Source organism: Puntigrus tetrazona, unplaced genomic scaffold, assembly GCF_018831695.1.
Source record: "Puntigrus tetrazona isolate hp1 unplaced genomic scaffold, ASM1883169v1 S000000148, whole genome shotgun sequence".
NCBI classification, from domain to species: Eukaryota; Metazoa; Chordata; class Actinopteri; order Cypriniformes; family Cyprinidae; genus Puntigrus; species Puntigrus tetrazona.
The window spans coordinates 348,957-366,952 of NW_025047824.1; the positions used below are offsets into that span (position 1 = coordinate 348,957).

Here is a 17,996-nt window from a genome sequence, read left to right on the forward strand (position 1 = left end):
AAATAAGCCTGGCTTATTTGCTAAACTTGTTTTATGGAACAGGCCCCTGCTCACATAAACATTAGCAAAGAGAGACAAAATATGAACAAGAAGTATCTTTATTGTCGACTTGCATCACCTTCGTATAAATTAGTGCATTAAAGTTAGCATTCCTATAAGTAAACAGAGGGCTTTAGGAGGATTTACACTGAAAGTGTTTTTTACTCTGGTTTCACCACAATGTCAGCGAATCCATGCACCTGAGTGAGCAGGCGACAGTCCATCGATGCCAGGAGCTTCTGAGAGCCGGAGACCGTAGGAACAAACTTCTCCACCAGGGTAACCGTCTCAAGCTTCCCCACATCACTGACAGAGAGTACAAGAATACAAACTTACTACGAGCTTTTCATTCTTTAAACACCATATTTGATGTACCACTGTTATTATGCATCTTTCATCTCCACATCGCATCCAAACACTGAAAGTCTTACCCATGTTCGATCTGTCTGACGCTCGGCATTCCCAATCCCTCCAAATGGAACAAAACGTTCTTCAGTACTTGTGTCAGCGGGTTCTGGAACGAGATCTTGACGGCCAGCTCTTTACCCACCACAGCGTCCTCCAGAGGCTGAAACAGTACAAACACAACCAGTGTATGCAGAAAGAAACGAGAAAATTGCTCTTTTTGGTAACGTTTTATTTTAAGGTGTCTTAATACAGATTCATTTCCTAATTAGGTACTTAGAAGTAGCTATTGCACCTACCTGAAATAAAATACATATTATGTAACTAAGTTATGGAACAGCCTGTATTTAAAATCTTTTAGTAATTATGTAGATGTAACAGCTACTGTTACACATATGTTACAGATCAAGTCTGTTGCACTGCTACTTACACTGAAGTACAATCTTAACACACTTTATTTTAAGCAGCTTAAATACAATCTTGATGTACTTTATTTTAAGTAGCTTATGTCTGTGTACTTGATTGTATAAAGTCACATATGTGACAATCTTTTAGTTACATAAGTAGCTGTGTAACAGACTCGGTCTGTAGCAAGTGTGTAACAGTAACCGCCTGTTACATCTACATAATTACAAACGGTTACATAACTTAGTCACATGGTAAGTCAATTTTGTTTCATGCAGGTACAACAGCTACTACTAAGCACTTACCAGGTAATTACTCAGTATTGTGGGCACCTTAAAATAAACTGTTACCCTCTTTCCCCCCAATTTAACATCGGTTCTAACATGTATTAGATTTGTAAAAAGTAACTACTTTTAATTTAAGTGAATGATTATAATGGGTTTGTGTGTTGTTTTACAATGTCATGTTTACATGTGCCCTTCAGCAAGTAGGAAGTGTACAGAAATATACGGGAAAATGGCCCGAGTTAATGTGCTACTTTTGACGGCACTGGTTACGGTGCGTTACACATCAAGACTGACGTACAGTGAGGACGAGGTCTGGTGTACGCAGTCTGAAGTTGAACTGTGTGGCCACAATCTGTTTGGTCTGATTGACCCGTCCGGTGACCGTGAGCATCAGAGCACCTTGGTCCACCAGATGATTCATGTACTCCTTATACTTCAGAGTCCAAGGAATAGTCTTGGCTGAAGGGAGACAAAGCAGCACGACATTAATGACAATGATAAAACAATTACAAACGAGAACTATTTGTCATTTTGCACGTAACTCTACTACAGGTCTCCTCCTCTTTGCTCACCTTTCAGCATGTTTAAGAAACACTTAATGTTTTTTTACAGATTTGCGAGGAACGCGTCTCCATGCGATCTAACTTAAAATTCTATTAAAATTAGGAATGCCAAAAGATTAATTGTGATTAAATCCGTTCAAAATAAAAGTTTATACTTATGTTCTATATGTGTGCGTATTTTTGTATAGTTATTATGAGTATTTATTAAATACACACATGCATGTCCACAATGAGGAAAATATGTTAGTTCTATATATATCAAATATTTATATCTAATATAAATATATATACAAGCATAAAAACATATACATGGAAATATTTACATATCTGTCTGTGCATTTATATAGTCTATACATAATAAATATACACAGTTCACACATATATGTGACCATGGCCCCCCTTCCCCTAAAGTTTTAATGCATCATCTGGAAGCTGAATAAATACATTGATGCATGGTTTTTAGGATAGGACAATATTTGCACAAAAATATTTGGAATCTGAGGGTGCAGAAAATCTAAATACTGAGAATATCGCCTTTAAAGTTGCCCAAATGACGTTCTTAGCAATGCATAATGCTAATTAAAAATGAATTATTTTATATATTTATGGTATGAAATGTACAAAATATTTTAATGGAACAAGATCTTTAATATCCTTGTGATTTTTACCAATTATAATTTTAACCCATACAATGTATTTTTGGCTAATGCTACAAATATAGACATAAAGCTGGTTTTGTACGCCAGGCTCACATGCTTATTTTGAATGTTGTTAATCGAGCATTCCTATTTAAAATAAGCATTATTATAATCTCTGACAAAATGTACAAAAATCGTACAACAGGGACAACTTTATATTTTGTTTGCATCTAAGATGGTCATTGTAGTACCTTAAGAGTACACGTTATGACTCTTTTAGGGGAAAGTAAGGCTCCAGGCCTTAGTCTGTGATGGGAATATTTACTAGTCTGAGTCCACTCACTCTCTTGTGGTTTAAGGTCAACAGGAATCCGGTCCTTCTTCACGGTGTCTTTCAGCACTCCAGTGTAGTACATGACCATCACCTCATACAGCAGACCGGCCGTGCGCTGCTTCGAGCCTGTGTTCTTCAGGACGATGGAGAGTTTGGCGTCTCCACCGATACGAGGTCCTTCCCCGTCCATGACGACCTCAATGCTCACGTCGTTCTCGATGGGCGGCGGATAAATGGTCGGCTTGGAGCCGAAACGACTGGCTGTTTCCACAGCTATGCGCTCCTCCTCCGAACCTTCCAGACGTGAACAGACCGTAAAGAGGAGGGTGAGTTTGTGTCAAAATCAAACCTTCGCCCTAGCTCTTTTGTGTTCAGCTGCTTCTCTGTATTATCAATCTCGACTAATACAATTAGATACATTTACATTCTCATCACAATGTAACAAATTTAACATTAATTCTCAATGGGATTTAACAGTTTGGGTTAATTTTAACTTCCGATATTATAGCCAAGCGATATCGGTATCAATATCGGCAGATATCATTGATAATTTGCACAAAAAAGACATGGGAGCATGTCTGTGATGCATTAAAATGCTTTAAAGGAAAGCAGCTCTAGGTTTAGTTTTGTTACCTTCTGGGTGTTTGTAGAGGTGTGTGATGTCCACGCGGGCGTCAGATCCCACAGCTTTAGTACTGATGCGCTGACCGATGGTGCTCTTCTCTACATGAACCTGACTCACACTTCCATCAGGTTTCTTCTGCCAGTAGATCCGGTCACTGTTCACCTGAGACGCACGGTGAAACCAACTCAGACACTCGGGAGATGTTTTGAAAGTGAGGGTGAAAATATGAATCACTCACTTCGGCAAAGACGAAAGGAGTGTCAAATTTCAGGTCGACTTGTCCGTTGCGGACGGCGGAGACCGGAGTGGGACCGCAGCGGTACGACCCCTGACTGAGCTCCTGAGGGGTCGCGTCCACCACCTGCCACCCACCGTTACCCGCCGGGAGATCCGGACGGGTCATCCAGGACTCGTTCCACACGTGGAAGTTCCTACAGAAACGGCCAACGTGAGAGAGCTCGCTGTTAGTCGTCAGTTTACAAAAATACTCGAACAGGCATTGACTAACTTATAAAATATTTTTAAAATAGCACTGATTTGTGTTGTTAATATTATTGGTAACACTTTAACTAATGTTAAACGACACTTTTTTGTAATGTATTAACTAACATGAATAAACTATGAACAATACATTTATTATAGTATTCTAATTTGTTAACGTTATTTAAAGGAATAGTACACCCAAAAATGTTTGGCTTAATTTACTCACCCCCAAGCCATCGTAGGTGTATATGACTTTCTTCTTTCAGATGAGTACAGTCTGAGTTTTTTAAAAATATATCTTGGCTCTTCCAAGCTTGGTAATGCTGGTGGATAGTGGCCATTATTTTAAAGCTCCATAAATCTCATATATATATTCGCAATCGAAATCGAACATATATGCCTCTGGAGGGGTTAACACGTGTGTTCTGATGCAGAACGATGGGTTTTTGTAACAAAAATATTCCTTAGGTTAGTTTTACACTGCAGTACTTGTGGATATATCTGATTCATGGAGCTTCAAAATAATGGCCACTATCCACGAACATTACCAAGCTTGGAAGAGACAGGATACATTTTTTGAAAATCTCAGTTTTTTAAAAAAAAAAAAAAGAAGAAGTCATATACACCTAGCATGGCTTAGGTGTGAGTAAAAAAATTTGTAATTTTCATTTTTGGGTAAACTACTTTAATAAAAATACAATCATTGATACAGTGCATTAACAAACACAGCTTGGGATTTTAAAATTACTTGTGATTTTTTTAGTACTGCTGTAAAAGTGTTGTTTATTCTTAGTTCATGTGAACTAACTAACTTTATTGTAAAGTGTTACCAAATTATTCATTAAAAATCATTCCCACACAGAAACATTTAATTAACATATTAATTAAATGCACATATTAAATATATTAAAATGTAATATTCAATTAAAGAATTGTCATTAACATGTTATAAGTTTTGTAAATATTTTACATTTATTAAAAGTTTTTTTTTTTTACATTTTTTATGTTTGTCATATTTATTATATGTCTATATAAATTTTGCTTCATTTGTATTGCAGTTTTATTGTTCGTCATTTATTCTGTTATTTTAGTACCTAAATTTAAACTTGAAAAATTACAACTAACTGAGGTTTAGGGTATTTAATTAATGTTTGTTTCAACTATAATAAACCTGGTGCCATATTAATGTGAAGTATTAGTAATGATTGGTGTATTTGTCACTAATGAAAATTTTATTGGAAATCTTCCAAGTATAAGATGAACCTGACAGCGGTGAGCTGAAGAGGCGATGGTTGTTATCATACCAGACAGAATCACTGCTCTCGTCTTTGATGAGCTCTAGTTTCTCATCAAGATAAATGTCTGTGGTCAAGGAAAGGTCCGTGTCATGAGCAGAGCTGAAGTTAGTCACACAGCGGGTGGGAATACCAAGACATCTTAACACTGAGAATGAGAGAAATGGAAAGAACATTACAAAAAGATTGAGCACCATATATTATTATATAGACTATTATTGGCTTGTATTTTTGGACGATTTGCTCTTTCGCCCGAAAACCAAACATTTCGAAATTTCGATGCATCCCTAATATAACCTAATATATTTGGTGCATCCCTAATACATCCCTAATATCGGTGCATCCCTAATATATATATATAGTGGGTTTTTTTCTTACTCCTAGAATATACTGATTATTTTATGGCTGTTAGTGGTGTTTTCTGATTTATCGAGTGCCAAAAAGAGAAATCCTAAATGTACCAGATGTGGTGACTCCTGCATAGACCCAGCACTGGCCGTATTTGACAGGCTTCCCTGAGCTTTTGTAAAACTGTCTCAAGATGTCTCCGCTCCCGCTCCAGGCAGTGGGACTCGTCCCGCCTTCAAAGCTGTCCGACCAATTACCCATCAGCACACCACGGTCATCGTTGGAGTTTACCTGTCACAGAAGAGCAGAAAAACTTTTCAAAACCAGGTGCCTTTCAGATCTTGAATCATGCATATTTTATATCTCAAAAGAGAATGAAGCAATTTCTTTAAATGTAGCTTCTAAAAATTTGAAGTTTAGTGCCTTCTTTACTTATTTGACATGATTTTTCACAAGTTTGGGGTCAGTAAATAAAAAAAAACAGACCGGAAGTTAACCGGGTGAAACGGTCTAGATTTTTTTATCTAAATGCAGACTTTAAGAACATTAAAAACCATACAGACTTCAAACTTTTAAACCATAGTCTATATTTTTAATAGCATCATTAGACTTTTATCACTTAACAAATGTGACATTGTGACCTTTTTGTGGTTCTATATCCATTCATTCAGAAGTGCATAGAACCTAACCTAACCCTAATCTCTACACTAATGATGTTTGAAACAGTGCCAGATGAGACAGAGGTCTAGTCTTCAGCTGTACTGTGTTCCTATAAACCTAAAAACACCACGTGCTGCTGAATGTAATCCACCTTCTATGATCTGTGTTGTGTTCATGTCGATGTTCACGGGGATGAGACTCACCAGAGCAGATACCATCCTGGACACGATCACCGGATCTCTCCATTCGGTCATAGCCACCTGACCCCTCTCCAACAGAAACAGACACGCATCCAGTATGTCCTGTTCAAACTGATCAAACAAGTGGAAAACACATGAATAAACAATGGGATTTGCAATAATATGGAAAATGGAATTGCTTTTTTCGCACCTGGGCAAAATTCCATGTTCTGCCTCCAATTTGTTGCTCGGTTCCGTAGTAAATTCTGCCCATGTTATTCAGAACATACTCTTTCCTTTCCGCTTCATCGTCCAGATACACAGGGTCATCTGAGGAGAGACACGTGCATGTTTCCAGTCAAATCTGACGTGTTTTTAAAGAAGATTATTATCTCTTCTGCTCGCTAAGCTTGCATTTATTTGATCAAATAAATGCAGGAGAGGGGACTGGTCCAAAACGCAGCAGCTAGAGTCCTTACTAGAACTAGGAAGTATGATCACATTAGCCCGGTTCTGTCAACACTGCACTGGCTCCCTATCAAACATCGGATAGATTTTAAAATCTTATTAATTACCTATAAAGCCCTGAATGGTTTAGCTCCTCAATACTTGAGCGAGCTCTTATCACATTATAGTCCTGCACGTCCGCTGCGTTCTCAAAACTCTGGCCATTTGATAATACCTAGAATATCAAAATCAACTGCGGGCGGCAGATCTTTTTCCTATCTAGCACCTAAACTCTGGAACAATCTCCCTAACTGTGTTCGGGAAGCAGACACACTCTGCCAGTTTAAATCTAGATTAAAGACACATCTTTTTAACTTAGCCTACACATAACACACCAACACACTTTTTATTATTCAAATCCGTTAAAGGATTTTTAGGCTGCATTACAGATTTGCTGGAACCGGGAACACTACTCCTACAATACGATGTACTTGTGACATCGTAAAAAGAATGGCATCTACGCTAATATTAGTCCTGTTTCTTTCTCAATCTGTTTTCACAGTTTGTATCCAGACTAGATGGTGGATCAACACACAGAGATTATGTTTTGATGCAACCTGTGTTGTTAAAAGCGCTATATAAATAAAAATGATTGATTGATTGATTGACTCTGTACCTTCACACCAGGGGTTGAAGAGCATGTAGACATCGTTCGGGGTGCAGGGGAACAGCAGTCTGGCCTTCGGTGAGATAGTCTCCACGGTCAGCCTGTATCGGCCGATGGAGGCGGAGGGAAGAGTGTTGACCTTCAGCCGCACGCGATTGTCTTTCCGCTCCACCACCTTCATCTCCCAGCGGCCGTCTTCCAGGACGTCCACTAACGGGACAGAGATGCGAATCCCGGGACTGCTGGTGAAGATGGAATCTGCGTCAAATCACAAGAAAGACGTGGAAACCTTTTATCAGACGAACTGCGTCTTAATGATTTAGCTGAATCAAATCATCTGTCAGTGACTCAGCTGGAGATCCATTAACGAAAGAGACGGGATTAGGTAACCAGTCCTGGCCCAAAGCCAACTACTTCATGCATCCATCATCAATGAATGGATTCATCTGTCAGTTCTTTTCTTCTGAATGAAAGGCAAGATAATTCAAGTAACCGTCAGAGTGTCTGTGCACACACTGATTTATCATTCAGACAACGCTAATGCCTCAGACTCCGGAAGAAAAACACGCTTTCATTTCTGCAGCTGCTGCATGTTTATGTTTTATGAGTGACGGTTGAGTACGGAAATACTTTCGACATTATATATCCACCAAAAAAATCCAAATCATTGAAATCAGACTTGTTTTCAAACAATTGTGTGATTTTAATTCTGAATTATTATCATATATCTGATTATTGATTTGATTAAGGTTGCTACTGCTTTTATTTTTTTATTTTATATTTCGATTTTTCAGACAATTGATTATTTTTAGTGACATTTTAGCGCAATTGATTTTTTAAAATATTTTTAATTATTTACAAAAATATATTATGTGTTTAAATTGTTGATTAAGTCTCCCGCCAGTAAATTATTATTATTACTACTGTTGTTTTATTGAACTTTAATCTCCCTGATTTTTATTTGGATTCTGATTTGATCTTGATTTAATGCGTGCAAGGAAAATATACCTAGATCTAATTATGCACAGTGTGTCCGGTGGGAAAGAGAAGACAGTACTGCAGTGATCATGAAAGATATTTACTAAAAAAACTCAAAACAAACAGCAAAAGGGCAAACCAGACAAGCTGAGACATGCGTCGTATGAAGACACTCGTGAATAGTTGTAAAGTGAGTCATTCCTGTGATTGGTCAAACAGGTTCGGCTCGCTCACCTAACTTCATCTGCAGCTGCAGTCGGTCTGATTTGGGGTTGAAGGGTCTGGAGAACTCGATCCACATCTGGAACGTCTGCCCCCTGCGGACGATCAGCTTGTCGCTGAAGTAAGCGTCCGTGTGATGCTCGAGGCGGTTCGGGCCATCCTTAGACTTCAGGAGATCGACCGAACGCACCATCAGAAGTTTTTCTGAGAAAGAGATCAAATAAATAAAATCAAAACAAGAGCGCGAAGTGAGCGCAGGATCTTCCGTTAAAGCGTCGCGCTGCAGTGTTGCCTAGCAACAGAAGACCAAAAATATTTTGAAAAGCTCAAGAAAAAGTCACCTGAAGCAGCTGACGTCCCGGAGCTGGGGTTAGAGCTAGACATTTCTGCACGCAGCCTAAAACGTCAAGAGAAAAAATGTGTAAAAATGATAAATCATATTTTTTAATAAAATAAATTTGATTTTAATACCAATTCAGTAAATGTATTCAATTATTTAAATTCCATATGCTACTTATTTTTTTTATTTTAAAAAGCAATATAGCTATATTATTTATATATTTCAAATATTTATAATAAGGATATGCGCGAGTACTGTGTATATTTAATTACAGGTTTACGTTAGATTTTATTTGGACTAGTAAAATACTTCACGAGCAATGAAATGTTGGGACCAAAAGGACGTTCACCGTTAAACCCAAACGCTTGATTGCTCGTTGGCAACCGATAGAGAACCAATCAGATGAGTCATGTGTTAATGATGTCACCGCCTTGGTGTTTAATGCCAGAATTTAGTATTTGTGCCAGAAAGAGAAGGAAGTGTTGCCTCGTTAAGTTTCTCGACAAGACTTTTATTCTAAAATGGTCATAATAAAAAATAAGTAAATTCATCCGAATGGCGAATGTTTCCCTTGATTTCAGTTTTAAGTCGGCTCTAGTTGCTGGTTGACAGATTTCTCAAAAAAAATCACGTAGACCCAGACTTTTCAGCTCTGAATCCACCCCGTCGTCAAAGATCAAACTCGATTTTAACTCGTTTCTGTGCGAGCTTGAGTTTTAAAGGTCAGGCAGTGGATTCCAGTCTTTAATTGGCGATTATAAAATCATTACGAAGAGTTTCTCGCTCCTCTGACACCCATCACCTCCCACACTGAACGTCAAGTCATTAACATGGTTCTCGCACAAAAGACTGCCAACAAAGACGGCTCTTACGCTCACGCCTGAAAACGCACATGACATCACCGAGCTGCTGTAACTGACACTTCATCACGTCCAAACCCACGAAATAACAACTAACCCGTGTTAACAATGAGACGCTTTTAAACAAGCAATAATGCATGCACATTGGAAAATGTACGTTCAATCGCATTTTTAATGATTAGTTTTATGTTTTGTTAAAAAGAATGTGATCAAGGCTCTAAAAACTCCAATCCATATCCTGAAGTTTAGTTTTTTTTACAGAGGAGTTTGTCAAAACATCGTTCACGTGGTTTTATTATTGCATAAATATTCTATTTGCATCTATAGATTTCAATTGCAATGCCATCTTTAAAATTAATATTTCTTTTCCTCCACGACAGCACCAGCATACACCAAACACGTTCTGGACATTTTTATGCGGGGGGTCGTTCATATACCGTCTGCCTGGTTTTAAAATACAAAATGCACTGAAAATGAATTTTCTGGCTGGTGACAGTATTTTTCGATTTATAAACCATTCAAAACTCCCTCGGTAAAAACCTATGGCGATAACTATATGCAAGTTTAATTAGATAATGCATATTTCATACTAACATTTCAGAAAACATGTAATAGGTACAAAAGTTTGTTACTCCTAATGTTATCAGTCAGATGGGGAAGCATGGTATTAGTATAAATTATTAGTATAAGTCTTAAAATTTTGATTAGCAATGTTTGCATTAATGCAATAATGACACCACTTATGTTTTCAGCATGCATGAATAAACAAGCTGTTGATAAATTAAGTATAATGTTTATAATGAACTATATATATATATGTAATGCAGTGTTACCTGTGTGTTGCTCCGTCTCGTGTTTGGCTCCGAAGCGCCGGTTCACGGCTCTTATTTACCTGAGCGGAGCCACTCCTTCTTCACTGAGGAGACTCTGACAGGCTTTGATGAACACATTCACAGTCAGGGAAAGGTGGAACCCAAGCGGTTTCCTTCCTTCTCTCATTAATCTGGAACGGAAATGCAAATCGCGGTGAATCACAAACCAGCTCAAAATCCATGAATCGTAAGCCATAGCCGGTGCTCTCTGGAAGCTATTAAAAGTCAGTTCATCGGGAATGAGCCTTAAAACGTCTTAATGCATTTAATAAAGCTCTTGTTATTATTATTATTATTGCACTTTCTGAATACCTAAGTTTAACCCATGATATAATACACACACTGTACATTGTTACACTGTGATTTTAACAAAAAAAAGCAAGGTGTGCTCTGATTGGCCAGCTATCCAGAGCATTCTGATTAGCAGCTTCTTTTAATAAGAAAGGTTGCGAGTCAGAAGCACCAGACTGTTCTTGACTCACTATATATGTTCACATTCGTCACTCATTCGTCCGCTGAACACACTCTTGAACTGCAAACACAACTTAACGCCGATTTCTAGTCGCGTCATTTTTTGGAAACGCAAACAAAGTCGTTTCAGTTTCACGGTGTCTCCGGAACATGGCGCCCTCGGCAACACCACAGACAGAAGAATAGCCCACGTGGGCGGGGTTTTGACATAGAAAAGTGGGGGCGTGTTTAAACGAGTCGTTTCAGGGGGGTGCAGACAAGGCCTAACTTTTATAGAGATATCTCTTTGGTTTTGAATCTTACGCGCGAACAGCCTGTAGCTCTCCAGAGACGAGCTTCAAATTTCGCTTTGAAGACGCATCATTAGTACATTATATATATATATATATATATATATATATTGTTATTTTCACCGTTATTTGCCCTGCGTAATTAGTTTTTGATTTATCTGTGCAGTCTGACATTGCTCATATACCGCTACGTTGTTCTTGCTTCGTGACTGCGCTCTATGAATCTGAAAATATTACAATGTAATAAGTTTCGTTCCCTGATGGTTATATTTACAAACCATTTCAGGCTGAAGTACACCGTTTTTGCTCCACCGTCATCAACAAACAAAACAAGAGAAGAGGCGTTTTTGGCATAAACAGTAGCGCGCATATTAACACATATACCTATATCGTGCATATCAAACCTTTTGAACCTTCACACCCAGATAACAAACCTATTAAGATGAATTAAACATGCTTCTATAAAGCTCTGGGATGTTTTACATAAGAAGAGAAACCTGTCTGACACATTTCATTGAGAGGGAGGATGAAGAGGTGTGTCTGAAGCTCGTTGTCATCGGTCTGGTATGATAAGAGCCCTGTGTTTGAGGATGGGTGGGTCAGTCTGGATCGCTCTGTCAGATTCATAATCATTATAAAGATGCAATAATAGCACTGTATGATGCAGGTCCATGTAGATAAGACAAATAATTATTAACTGCGGAATACAATTAAATGAAGGCAAATTTTTGGTTAGTTTCTAAAAATAATAAATACTCTCAGATCGATTTGTGTTTTAGAAAACGTCTCAAAGCACTAATAAAATTGTCTCCTTAAATAATCGATGTGCATGAATTATATTAACTTTATTCTAGGCATAATCGTTGCAAAAATGAATGAATAAACCTACAAAGAATTATGAAGTATATAGAGGAAAAATAGGGCATCCTGAAAAGTGCTTGATAAATGAACGAATGGCCATTCGCAATAAAATTGTGAATGAAAGTGTCTGCTATATCAATAAATGTAAATAAGTTTTATTAACAATATTAATATTTTTTATATATATTTATATAAATTATTTATAAATTTTATAAATATATTTTATAAATTTTTCAAATTTTTTATATATTTATATATATATATATATATATATATATATATATATATATATATATATATATATATATATATATATATATATATATATAGTTATATATTTTATATATATATATATATATATATATATATATATATATATATAACTGAGGGAAAAAAGGCCATCAAGAAAAGTGCATTATTAATCATTATTATACACACTTAATGATTATTAATTTATAATAAATGCAATAAAATTTTAAGAGAAAAACTTGACTGTCTGCTAATGGATGGAGAGACGGACCTGTAAGCTGAAGGTTGTGAAAAGCTGCTGAAACTAAGCAAATAAAACCAAATTAAACTAATCCCGTTCATGTCTTTTAATTCAAATTGAAAGATGAAAAATGCAACGTACTAAAAAGACGAAGAGCCATCATTTCCTTTATCTGTGCAATGATAACTTTATGACGCTGAGTCATGGCTCATGAGTCATTACAGGAAGAAAGGAAGAAAAAAAAAGAGAAAAGCAATTAAACTTCCTTGAATTTGTAATACACCGCACCTGATCGTCAGAAACAAGCGATTAAAGATAAGTTTTCTTTGCTGACTGTTCCAGCCTGCTCCATCTAGTCAAAATTAATATCTGTTTGCTTTTCTAAAATGCGCTTCAAGCGTGAGGCCACTCTTTCTTGCTCTATAAACACACACCAGTGTTTTAGTTTTGTATGATGAAAATAATGATCCAAAATTAGTTTGTTTTTGCGTTCCCATGATGTTATGACAGTTATTTCTGAACGTTTTTTGACTTCAAATTTTAAAGTGTCTTAAAAATGTTTTTTTTGTTACGCAAACATTAAGAGAAACATAAAGAGAACGTTTTGCGAACATTATCAGAACGCTATTTTCAAACGATCTAAAGGAAGTATTACGTTTTTTTGTTGTTTACAATTTGAACATTTTAAAAAATATCCCATGAACGATGTAGCGTGCAGAGCATGTTTGGGGGCGGGGCTACGGTGTGACATCACCGCAAGTGAGTGAAAGACTTTCGAAGACAATTATATTCGGAAACGTGAAAATTACATCCGATACTGAATACTGAGCTTGTTTAGCAGTTTAACAGCATGTAAAAGTATATCATTTTATTAGCTGTAGGCTAAATCAAGAGCTGTGTGTGTAGAGAACAAAAGTCCAGTGGAAATCATCTTTTCTCCCCTTCTGACGATCAACGATGCCCTGATTTTGGTGGTTATAAAGACGATCTTATCGGACTATCCTGTGTTACGAGTGACAGAATATTTACAATCTAAAATCCTGATGTGTGAGGGGAACCCTGAGGAGATTATCACGTGAAATTAAGCGACATCCAATCAGAAAGCGAGCCGACAGAAGACCGAAGCATATTAACGAATGCAGTCACGGCGCAGTGCAGAAGTATCCGGACAGCATCGATTTTTATTCCCAAAACTCAAGATTTCGTTTGCGGCCTCTCATATTTTGACGATCTTACAAGATGTGTGTCTATCCAGCCTTACGGTGCATCTGGAAATGAATCGCAGCGCTTCTCTTTTTCTGCGTTTTGTTATTTTACAGCCTTATCCCCAAAAATCGGCAACATTCTAGAAGCAACACCCCATAATGACAACGTGAAAGAAATGTTTTGAAATCATATTCAAAATAAAAACAAAACAAGAAATCATATGCAAATAAGTATTCACGGACACTCAAAACTGAGCTTATCTTGTTTTCACCGATCATCCATGAGATGTTTCTACAACTTGATTGGTGTCCACCGGTGGTACGTTCCACATCATTTGGAAAGGCAAACACCTGTCTATATAAAAGGTGTCTACACTTCTGTACACCTCAGAGACAGGATCGCATCGAGGCACAGGTCTTGGGAAGAATACAGAAACCGAGCGACTGATAGAGAAGGAAGGGCCTTGTCTAAATTGGTGACCAAGAACCTGAAGGTCACTCTAGTTGAGCTCCATGAGAGCCCTCAGGTTGTGAGAAAAAAACAAGATTCTCTGGGCTCGTTTCTAAGCATCATGTTTGAAGGAGACCAGCTCTGCTCATCACATGAGTACCATCCCCAAAGTAAAGTGCGCTGGTGGCATCCGCTGTTTTCCAGCAACAAGGAAAGAGAAGCAAAGCTCAGTGCACCGAAATATAGAAATAGCCAGTCCAGAGCATTTAGAGCCTCGGCATGTTCTCCGGTCCAATGCTTGGCGGCGTAGCACATCCTTTATTGGTTCACCTGATAGTTAATCAAATCCTGAAAATGAGATAGAAGTTTGACTTGTGAGCAGAAAGAAAAGAAAATAAACTTCAAAGACAAACATGCACAGTAATGTACTACTCTGCAAACTGCAATAAAGTAGTGACACAGCTGTCACCGAGAAAAGGTACTAGCTAAAAAAATACTGTAAAGTTTTCTCAGCAGGAATGAATTTTTGTAAATAGTTACGGTGGTGGGGGCGGAGCTACTGTGTGACATCACTGCGAGAACCGGATGAACTGGAAGCTTCGACAAACAACATTTCTTTTCAGAAAGCAAAAATGAACGATCATATCTAATATCCACTCACAGGTAAGTGATGGAAATGGAAATAGCTTGTTTTCGTTGTTCAATTGCATGAAGCAGTATCATATTTTAAAGTATGTCATTTAATTGGTTGTAGATTAAAGGCTGTAAGAGGCAGAAGACTTACTTGAACTGCAGACAGAACAAAGACCAGGGAAAATTCTAATCTATTCTAAACCAAAAAAATATTGTGTTTATGGGTTACAGGCCTATGTTTGAAATGTTAGTTTCATCTTTTTAATTTCCTGTTGTCTTTTATGTAAAATATTAAAATAATGATGTAAATCTTTATTTAGTTCATTTTCTTCGTCAATAAGTGGTTTATCAATTGAGTTATGAGTAGCACCAGACGAGCAGTCTTATTACAGCGGGTTAGTCTCGCGTAGCCAGGCCTGAAATCAATGGAGGTTTTCATTGGCCAAGGCCCACCCATGAGGCCATTTGATTGACATGTCAAACAGCCAATCAGTTCATTTCATTCAGTGTCGCATTTTGGGTCTTGGAAATGGTGTGTAGTTGAATCAGATGCTTTTAAAAGATTCTATGCCACTAACTTTAAATATTTTAAACCAGCTTTTAGTTAATCCAGATAAGCGCTTGTTGTCACAGTTGTAAACATTAAGTTTTACTTTTTTCGTGAGGGCTTTGGCACAGCTTCTTTGTTTCTATGCGGCACGTTAAAGAACGAGACACACACGTCTCCCGGAAGTCCTGTATAATTCAACCAATTCGATGATGACTTTGAAATCCTGAAACGTATTCACTTTGTGTGCCTTATGCATCAGACTGATGAGAGTCTCAGAGGTCTGAGATTAGCGTGTGGTTGGATATTCTAGCTCCAACCATCAGGCACAAATTACACTTGCTTCTCCACGCTGAACGTCTAGTGCACCATTATTAAAGCCCAAATGAAGCATGTCTTCAACTATTTTGTACCTGAAATGGAAGTCATTTGTTGCTAAGAGTAGACACAGCAGAGAACAGAGAGCATTTGGTAGAAGGAACTAATTTTTACACGCACATTAATTTATTTTGAACATCTGAAGAACACATTATCCATATATTGCTTTTAATTTTTCTTCAGAAAAATAAAAGCAGATTTAGACAGCCAAGGTCTATCAAAACTGTTGCAACCCCTTAACTATGGTAATTTCTGCTGTTTGTAGTATATTGCATTGGTTGATATGTAAATAAGATGATGCATGTGTGTTCTATAATTTGCACACTGTTAGTAAAACTGGCCCATTGTCATTACTTATCTTTTCAGTCATGGCGTCCTCCAGCGGTCCACTAAACGAGGAGCTCCTGTGCTCCATCTGTCTGGATGTGTTCACTGATCCGGTCACCGCTCCATGTGGACACAACTTCTGCAGAACCTGCCTGAACAAGTTCTGGACAAACACTCAGACCTGCTTCTGTCCATTCTGTAAAGAAAAGTTCAGAAAAAGACCTGATCTCAAGATTAATACAACACTCAGAGAGGTTGTGCAACACTTTAAGGAGAAGCTCAATCTAGGAAGACCTGAGGCATTCTGTGACTTCTGTGATGAAAGGAAGCAGAAAGCCGTGAAGTCCTGTCTGACGTGTCAAAGCTCTTACTGTGAGACTCACCTGGAGCCTCATCACAGAGTCCAGCGTCTAAAGAAACACACACTCATCAACGCTGTGGAAAATCTAGAGGATTATTTATGCCAAAAACACGAGAGACCTTTGGAGCTGTTCTGCAGAGATGATCAGATGTGTGTGTGTCTATTCTGCACTGAAGGAGAACACAGGACTCACAACACCGTTCCCATAGAGGAGGAGAGTGAAGAGAAGAAGGCAAGAATCATGTTCACATTTGCAATTACATTTAATACACATTTGAGCAAGTCTCACTTAACTTAAGGTAGTACACGTAGTGATGATTTTTAAAATCACATAGTAAATCTAAATTAAGAAGATACGATAGAAAAAGGTATAGAGACATGTTTTCATTAACTGGAGGAATAGACAGATTAAAAAAAGAATAGGGAAGCTAGTGTTAGCTGCTCGGATTGAGTTGGGCAGGTCATTCCACCAGGAGGGAACATTTAATTTAAAAGTCTCTTTGGGATGGCACAATAAAGTGACATTCATTTGCAGAATGTCAGCCTCTAGAGGGCACATAAGTAATGAATTTAGGTAAAGAGGTGCAGTGGTGCTAGTTTTGTAAGAAAAATATCAATGCCTTAAATTTTATGCAAGCAGCTATTGGTAGCCAGTGCAAATTAATGTGTGACATGCATTTTAAGTTAAAATTAAAACTCATTAAAAGTTAATTGTGCTGCCAACATTTTGGATAAATTGTTAAGGTTTGGTATAGAATTGGCTGCCAAGAAAAGCATTAAAATAGTCCAGCCTGGACAGAACAAGAGCTTGAACAAGTAGCTGTGAAGCATGCTCCAAAAGAAAGGGCCTGATATGCTTTATAAAGCAAATCTGCAGGACCAGGCAGTTTTAGCAATGAAGTCTGAGAAAGTCAGCTGATCATCAATCACAACTCCAAGGTTTCTGGCTGTTTTGAAGGAGCTGTGGTTGATGAACCCAACTGGATGGTGAAATTGTCATGAAACAATAGGTTTGCTGGAACCACAATCAGTTCTGACAAGTTTGAGTCGAAGGTGATAGTTTTAATCCAGCAAGAAATGTCTGTTAGACAAGCTGAGATGTAAGCAGTTATATTCAGAACATCAGGATGGAAAGAGATGTAGAGTTGAGTGTCATTAGCAAAGATGTGATACAAAAAGCTATGTTTCTGAATGACAGAGCATAGTGATAGCATGTCCATAGAGAAGAGAAGTCGTCCAAGAATTGATCTTTGAGGCACCCCAGTAGTTACAACTCAAATTCCAGAAATGTTGGACCTTATAACATGAGCCAATATTTTATTCACAATAGAGCAT

At 37.6% G+C, this 17,996-nt stretch overlaps 2 protein-coding genes across 3 annotated transcripts in view; one reads left to right on the forward strand and one right to left on the reverse strand.

The window, feature by feature from the left end:
- LOC122332742 (E3 ubiquitin-protein ligase TRIM39-like) overlaps positions 1-17,996 on the forward strand; it is a 37,090-nt gene that overhangs the window by 12,852 nt on the left and 6,242 nt on the right. The window contains exons 1-2 of one of the 2 annotated variants that reach the window (XM_043230126.1): positions 12,666-15,078; positions 16,340-16,893. In XM_043230126.1, coding sequence (XP_043086061.1) covers positions 16,342-16,893 — 552 coding nt within the window. In that variant the 5' untranslated portion in view covers positions 12,666-15,078; positions 16,340-16,341. Of the gene's footprint in view, positions 1-12,665; positions 15,079-16,339; positions 16,894-17,996 lie in introns of those variants that run through there. The other variant, XM_043230127.1, reaches the window with a different exon arrangement.
- On the reverse strand, positions 81-11,156 carry tgm1l4 (transglutaminase 1 like 4). The gene is made up of 14 exons (XM_043230128.1): positions 10,609-11,156; positions 8,917-8,972; positions 8,588-8,779; positions 7,385-7,633; positions 6,473-6,591; positions 6,286-6,393; positions 5,536-5,713; positions 5,084-5,222; positions 3,535-3,727; positions 3,305-3,458; positions 2,681-2,965; positions 1,435-1,595; positions 471-607; positions 81-345 (listed from the first exon to the last, which is right to left on the reverse strand). Exons 2-14 carry the CDS (start codon positions 8,957-8,959, stop codon positions 201-203), a joined length of 2,103 nt encoding a protein of 700 aa, XP_043086063.1. The 5' UTR covers positions 8,960-8,972; positions 10,609-11,156; the 3' UTR covers positions 81-200.

Excerpts from the sequence above, each read along its gene's own strand:
- tgm1l4 (XM_043230128.1), bottom strand. The coding sequence starts at position 8,959 with ATGTCTAGCTCTAACCCCAGCTCCGGGACGTCAGCTGCTTCAG. Across the intron at positions 3,459-3,534 it reads CTCCTTTCGTCTTTGCCGAA|GTGAACAGTGACCGGATCTA; the intron begins GTGAGTGATTCA and ends CGTGCGTCTCAG. Across the intron at positions 1,596-2,680 it reads TGACCTTAAACCACAAGAGA|CCAAGACTATTCCTTGGACT; the intron begins GTGAGTGGACTC and ends GTCTCCCTTCAG.